General features: G+C 36.0%; 1 protein-coding gene across 1 annotated transcript; it reads right to left on the bottom strand.

Moving 5' to 3' along the window:
• Positions 1-295: 295 nt before the first annotated feature.
• Positions 296-2240, bottom strand: crygdl.4 (crystallin gamma D like gene 4). The gene is made up of 3 exons (XM_002934789.3): positions 2184-2240; positions 968-1210; positions 296-641 (listed from the first exon to the last, which is right to left on the bottom strand). The coding sequence occupies exons 1-3, from the start codon at positions 2190-2192 to the stop codon at positions 366-368; spliced, it is 528 nt and encodes a 175-aa protein (XP_002934835.1). The 5' UTR covers positions 2193-2240; the 3' UTR covers positions 296-365.
• Positions 2241-7864: the final 5624 nt, after the last annotated feature.

Genomic DNA, 7864 nt, shown 5'->3' with positions numbered 1-7864 from the left:
GGGACCCCCATGCTGAGAAGTAAGTAGGCATGCTTGTTTTCCCCGGGCTATTGAGTTTAAAAGTTGTCCTAGCTGTCACTGCAAATATTTTACTTCTGAAGATCTAAAATATACACCTGTAAACTGTTTTAGCAAAGGTCTGTGTAATTGTATGCCCCCACATATTATACACGTATAACTAGATTATGAAGAGGTCAACTAGGTGAATATTGCCTTCACCCTCAACACAAATGCTTAAAAAAATGAAATCCAAGATAACCAGAAAAGTTCAAGAACTTTCAAAAATACGACCTCATAAAATACAATTAATTTATCTTTAATCATTTTTATTTTAACAGATTTGTATTGTTAACATTCCAAATGATTTAGAATCTGTGATAAATCCTTCTAAAAGAACCAATTCTGGGACTAGAGGCTCCCCAGTCACTGTATCTCCTGTATTGTCCAGGTCTCAGGTAGTACTGACGTCCCCTGTACTTGGGTTCCTCATAGAACATCCAGTGGCCATCAAACACATTGCAGGAGTGAATGTCATGGAAACGGAATCGATCATAAGTATTGGGGCAGTCATCAAAGAACTCCATCATCTGCCCTTGGTAGTCTCCTCTTTCATAGATTCTCATTTTGTATTGACCATGGTGCTGTAAACAAATAAACAAATCTTAAATGTGTAATTCCAAATGACATAAACTATAAAACCTGTGACCACCATTTAACTAATGCTTTAACCATTTCTTTATAAATTTGCTTTCTTTTTACAAATAAATCAAAGAGCCTTAGTCAGTGTTGCTCATATGTGCAATATACATAAATTACTATTTATGGATCGCATGGAAAATAAAATCTTACGATTTCTTTTAGATATATAGTGGTGACATATTCAACATTGCTTTACAAAGGTTCTACATCATTCACATGGCAACTAAAGGATCTAAGGAAGACTGAAAACAACTATGAAAATACTTACATGTGGGATCATACGGCAGGACCTGATGTAGTCATTGAAGCCCATCCATCTCTGAAAGTCTGGGTATTCTCCTTGCCAGAGGTAATACTGGTGTCCCCTGTAACTGGGGTGCTCATAGAGGATCCAGTTACCACCCTCTACCCTGATGGAGTTGCAGCGATTGAAGTATGAGGACATGTCAGAACAGTCTGAGCCGCACTCATAGTGGCGGCCTTGGAAGTTCCTTTCTTCATAGAAGATAATCTAAAGAAAGATATTACAAAATAAATAAAGATAAAATTGAGATTTTTGCGGATTAATTTAATGGCAGCTTCTTACATTCTTTACATTTAAAATTCCTCAGACAGAAATACAAGAGCCCCTTAGAGCTCATTCACACAGCATTGCCCTGGGGAATGACTGCCTTCTGTACCCTCCTTTCTTGAATGAGTGTTAGACAGTGCCAAAAGAATCCATAGACATAGATACATTTTACATGCAAAATATAAGCACCTTGTATTTTACTGGTGGAGTTCCTATATGAAACCAGTTATTTGAAATATGAAGATGGGGTGATGATTCCAACTGTTACCCTTTTTTACGTTTGATAATAATGTATGTATATTCTACTAGCCTTTTAATTCAATGCATAGTCTTAAACCAAAATAAAGGGTCTTAGAACATGGCATGTATAATTATGTTTACTTATTTATGATTGTAATAAAGCTGTGAATGAGTTAATGCAAATGTGTAGCAGTATGTAAACATTCTGCATTAAAAAGTGCATAACATTTTATATTACTTTTCATGCCAGAAATTGTTCTCAGTCTGAATTTGTCCCAGTAACTAAATTTGCACCAGGGGTTTGGACCCTATATAATCCCCTATGGACCCACAACACCTGCAGACTAGAAATTCATTATTTATCCTAGAAAATGGAAACATAATCACTGTATAGTCAGATTTAATGACGTGTTTCTTGCAACATTTCTACCTTAAATATATATGAACAAAAAATCATAAACCAGTAAAACATTGATTGAAATTTTCAACAGGATATTTAACATGGGACCACCAAGGTATTAAAAAAACCTTGAGGGCTATAAAGGAGTTTTATATTTTGGTTAAATATTCAACACGGTTTTCTAAACATGCCACAACTAGTGCTATGTCATTTGGCTCAACCAAATGTGTCATTATTAGGAAATCTCAAGATAATTTCATAGTTCAAACTTACCTTTCCCATTTTGAATGGATTCAAGTTAAAGAGTGAGAGCACAGCTAAAGAGCAAGAATGGACATCCTTTATATATGCCCTGTAGTGCTTTTCTGTCAAGTAAGGAAAATAAAAACCTCTTTATCTGATATTCTGTTGTCCTGCTGTGACAGTCATTTCACTGTGCTTACTGGAACCTGTATTCCATAGCTTCACCTAAAGAGCTACTCAGCATACTGCCACTGTCTTTGTGAATGAATTTCTGTGGTTCTGTAGAAGTTTCTATAGGGCACATTCAGGTGAAATAGTAAAATAAAGGTGCCAGGGAAAAAGCAATGGCAAAAGGGTGCTAGACATGTACCTCTTCTGTTGTCCACCCATAGTCCAGTCCTTGTCCCTCCACCACCTGCACCAAGTTTACCTCCCCCTGTCAACACGCTCGCATGTGCCCACCTGGTTTCCTATAGCATGTAGCCCTGTAATCTTACCATTTACATATTCTGTTACTTTATATCTCTTTTACTTGAGAACATATGTTGTCAAATTGTGGGGCTACCCAATCTAGCAAGGTGCAATGTAATAAATTATATACAGTATACTGTTTTGAGACAAGTAAGATGGGGATGTTTTCATGCATAATATATTTATAACTGTATTTTTTCCTCATTAGTTACACAGAAATACAGATTTAGATTGTAGATTTAGAGTAGTATCCCTCACACTAATTTAGTATTATTTTTTTTCCTGTTTTATACATGTTTCAAGCACCATTGCCTGACTCTTCACTGATGATGCAGGGGCATTGATACTATGATGTATTATACCATGGGTGTTTGTAAAGGTTTACAAATTTATCAGTGTTCAATGTACTTTTTGGCTGTTGTAGAATGCTGTAGAATGTATAGTTCCAAGGTTGTCCCAGTTGTTTGAATGCATCACCACAAATACTTTTCCTCTGAAGAACTAAAACACATGTAACCATCTATGCCATAAATATGCATCTTTGTTTTATTGCTTTTCATATTGTTACAGCTGAGGCATAAGATCTACTAGGCCTACAAACCAGGCCCAAAACTAGAGCTAGATGTCCTTATTTCTGCACTGCATAATATTTTGTCTACTTTCATATACTCTTGTAAACAACAGTATAATATGACAGCCTTTAAGGTTCTTACATTTTTATGGAATAGCATCTGAATATTTTCACGTGTTTCTAGTTTTTATAAAGAAGTTGATATTTAGGTTTGGAAATTGTCTTCCCTTTTTGTTTTACAATAAGTGTTTGACAATCCATTAAAAACTAGGCAATGGGACCTTGACATACATAGCATGAATCATTGTTTAGTCCTTAATTATCTCCAGATAATGAAAAAGTCAACTATGTAAATTTCACATCTGACCCTCCCAAAATTACCAGAAAAGTGCCAGATCTTTCAAAAATATAGACTCATAAAATACACTTCAATTGTTATTTTTATTATAATAAATTTGCATTATTAAAGTTTACAAATGATTTAATATCTATAACAAGCTCTTCTAAAAGAACCAGTCCTGGGACTTGAGGCTCCCCAATCACTGTATCTCCTGTATTCTCCAGGTCTCAGTAAGTACTGATGTCCCCTGTAGTTGGGTTCCTCATAGAACATCCAGTGGCCATCAAACACATTGCAGGAGTGAATGTCATGGAAACGGAATCGATCATAAGTATTGGGGCAGTCATCAAAGAACTCCATCATCTGCCCTTGGTAGTCTCCTCTTTCACAGATTCTCATTTTATATTTATATTAAACAAATGATTAAATATGAAACGTAAAATTCCAAATTAGAAAAACTATAAAACATGTGAACACCAAAAAAACAAATGCTTAGCTATTTAGTTGTAAGTTTGCTTTCTTAGTCAGTGTTGCTTATATGTGTAGTTTACATAAATACAATTACATAGTATTTATGGACCACATAGAAACTAAAATTGTACTATTCCTTTTAGTTATGTTGTGCTGACATATTCCACATTGCTTTTCAAAAATTCTACATCATTCACATGACCACTAATAGATCTAAAGAAGGCCAAAAATAACTTTAAAAATACTTTTAACTATAACACATTAGACCGCCATATGACAAATGCTTTTGATATAGACTTTATTTTGATGGTTTCCAATTCAAAATTGCATTCCTCTAAATGCATGGACCTTGCATTCGTCTATGTAGCGATAGTTTAGGCTGTACCATATTTTTAGTATGTTTAAAATAAATATTATACTGGTGGTGAGAATGTTGTGTTGCCAGTATTTATATATCTGCCTTAACCGTGCCCAACTGGGAACTACCAAGGCAACACAGTAACTAATTTGAATCTGAAAATGTTATATGAAACAAGGCAAAATTAGTATGTCTGATATCTGCATATTGCATTACAATGATTCATTATGGACTACATAGAAAATCACACCAAAAATGTTCAGTGTAGCACCTAACAATATCTTTCCAAAAGCTAGTATTGTATTTCTTTTATTTTTTTATGTTATAGATTCTGTCCTTAATAACATAATCCAATATGGTCTTACAGTATTTCCTATCTTTCTGTTGTCTGGTTTGTTCTTTTGTAGATGCAGAATATTAGACTATAAATGCATGTAACCTACCTACTGTTCTTCACAATAACATTACCTGGCAAACATGGAAACACATGGGAATTCAGCTGTAGTTCCATTTTTAGCCATGATAAAATGCTGAAAAGCATCATGGTTGTTTACAGGTCCTCAGGGGTCAGGTCTAAACAATTTGTGTTTCTTACATTAGACATGAAGTATATTCTCACCTCTAATTGAGGTGCTTACAGATAAAGTTAATGACAGACAACTCTGTCTCTGAGCTGGTTTTTTTAAATTAAGCAATTATACCTTTAAATTACAGTAACCCAAAAATGCAAGTTGTTTATGTAAATGCATTTGTGGTGGAATATAACAATATAAGGTTGAAAATCTAATAATAAGTAAATATGGCCCAAAACAGAAAAAAACCCAAACAAAAAAATTGTTTAAAAAAAACTTTTTTAGAAATCAAATATTTTCATCATCTCCTTTCCCACAATTTATGAAAGACATATATATATGTACATATAGATATATATATATCGAACATTATGTTTTATATGTAAGGCATGTATATCTAACTGTCAGAAACCATCCAAGATCAAACTCTGGACTGTGATAAACATTACCTGCACTAACCTCTTGAGCCACTGGGGGCTGTTGGAGTTAGTGTTGCTCTCTCCTGCTGTGGTACTTCACTTATCCTTCCCTGCATCTCTCTTTCCTCCACCTACCTCGTTGATAACATGTGCCAATGATCATGTAAATAAGGAACTTTATAAGCCTGCTCCTTGCAATGGTTCATTGCTTGATCATTGAGCCTTCTAGCCTGATCCTGCTGGTTTATAGTTTTCCTTGCTCTGTTCCTAGTTTCTGAGTTCCCTAGTTCCTGCTCTGTTCCTGAGTCCTTGTCCTGTTCCCTGCCTACTTTGTGTTTTGATCTCCTGGTATTGACCTCGGCATGCTCTTCGGATTTCTCCTTGTCTTCAGCCTGCCCAGGCCTCATTCTGTTTATTGGACTCTTCTTCTTACTTATTGATGGCCCAGACCTCTTGCCATATATGATCACAGCCAGTCTACCTTCTCTGCAAGTCCATGGTATCCATGTTTTGCCAATTTTTTGTACTTCACAGATCTCTTCATAATATATTTTTAAATACATTGGCTGAGACACATTAGAACATCTTAAATCAAGCTACTAGATTTTAAAGTAAAATCTCAGCAAAGGTATCGTGCGGTGTACTTTACATGCCGAAGAGAATATTCATAGGCCACACCCACATTTAGTCACACCATCATAAACCACACCCACACAGGTTCAAACATATATATTGTTTCTTCTAATTTTAAAAATTACATTTGCTTTTTACATTGTATAAATGCACTGCAACATATTTAATTTGCCACAACCATATAGCAGTATACACATAGCAGAACACAATGTCCTTACACAGAACACAATGTTTTTGTTTCCCCCTTTCTGTTTGTTGTTTTTCTATGTCAATACTATAATACCTAATTTTTTCTGTGTAATACCAAGCAAATTAAATATTATAACCTTAAAGAAAGCAATAATAACCCCCTCTCTATCTTCTCTAGGCTGTAAAAGCCCTTATACCAAAGAAATCGAAATCCCCAAACCCCAAAACTCTATCTGGGTGGATTTATTTACTTAGTTGAAGATGTAAGGAAGTTAGAAGAAATAACTTCAGTTCTACACAATGAGGATGACAGCTATTGCAGTGGCACAGATATAGTGTTTGGGAACTTAACCTTGCGTGTATTTTGTTTCATCGATTAAATTTTTTCCCACCAGTGTTTTGTTTCAAAATTATGACATTTTACAAACCAGGTAGTAACCCCTTCTATGTTCCTCTTTAGGTATTATGGGATCTCATTAAACTCTGTAACTAATTTGAAAGAAACAACAAGGTCATCATAATGAATGATGTCCAGTTTCAACATAAATAGAAAAATTAGTTACTACACCATGGTTTTGGGAGGGGTCTGCACCCATAATCTGCTGGACCCTATGCAGTGTGGTTTTCGGCCTGCAAACTCCACTGAGACAGCCTTATGTAGAGTCGTAAACGTTCTCCAGACAGCCAAGGCCAAAGGACACAACTCATTTCCCATTCTCCTGGACCTATCCTCTGATTTTGATACTGTTGACCATTCTGTCCTTATGCAAATTTTCTATTCTCTGGGTATCCGGGATCAAGCTGCATCTTGGTTCGTTTCCTATCTTTCTAACTGCTCCTTCTCTGTTGCTCTTGCTAACAAATCCTCTACCCTGGTTCATCGTAGTGTGTAAATGCCTTAAGGTTCTGTACTTGGTCCTTTGCTGTTCTCCCTGTACACTTTCTCTTTATGAAACCTTATCTCTTCGTTTGGTCTTAAATATCACTTATATGCAGATGACATCCAGATATATTTAGACACCCCTTCACTAACCACTGATGTTCAAACCCAGCTTGCTAACTGCCTCCTTGCTATCTCCTCATGGATGAACCAACGCCACCTCAAACTTAACCTAGCTAAAACAGAGCTCATGGTCTTCCTGCCCAAACCGAGCCCTTCTCCCCCTTTTACCATTGCTATTGACGGCATGACCATTAACTCTGTTAATTCAGCACACTGACTTGGGGTTATCTTTGACCAGTCCCTCTCCTTCTCTAACCATATTAATAACACTGCCAAAACCTGCCGCTTTTTTTCACTGCAATATTGCCAAGATACGTCCCTTTCTATCACAAGTTACTGCTAAAACACTAATCCTTTCCCGCATAGATTACTGCAATCTCCTACTAACCTGCCTCCCAGACTCCCACCTCTCTCCCCTGCAATGAATCTTAAACTCTGCTGCCAGGATCCTCCTGCTCTCTCCTAAGAGGGAACCTGTTCAGTCTCATTTAACCTCTCTAGCATGACTGCATGTTAAGCAAAGGACCTTGACATACTTAGAAGGAATCCATGTTCAGTCCTTCAGTACCACAAGATTTTGAAAAATTATCTAAATATGTCATCTCCTTTACCCCTCAACACATACTATAAAAATTAAAGCCTGCATGCCTAGAAAAGCATCATAAATTTAGCCTTAGAAAATAC

Source organism: Xenopus tropicalis, chromosome 1, assembly GCF_000004195.4.
Source record: "Xenopus tropicalis strain Nigerian chromosome 1, UCB_Xtro_10.0, whole genome shotgun sequence".
NCBI lineage: Eukaryota > Metazoa > Chordata > Amphibia > Anura > Pipidae > Xenopus > Xenopus tropicalis.
Note: the sequence above shows the minus strand (reverse complement) of the source record. Positions and strands in the feature narration are given on the sequence as shown.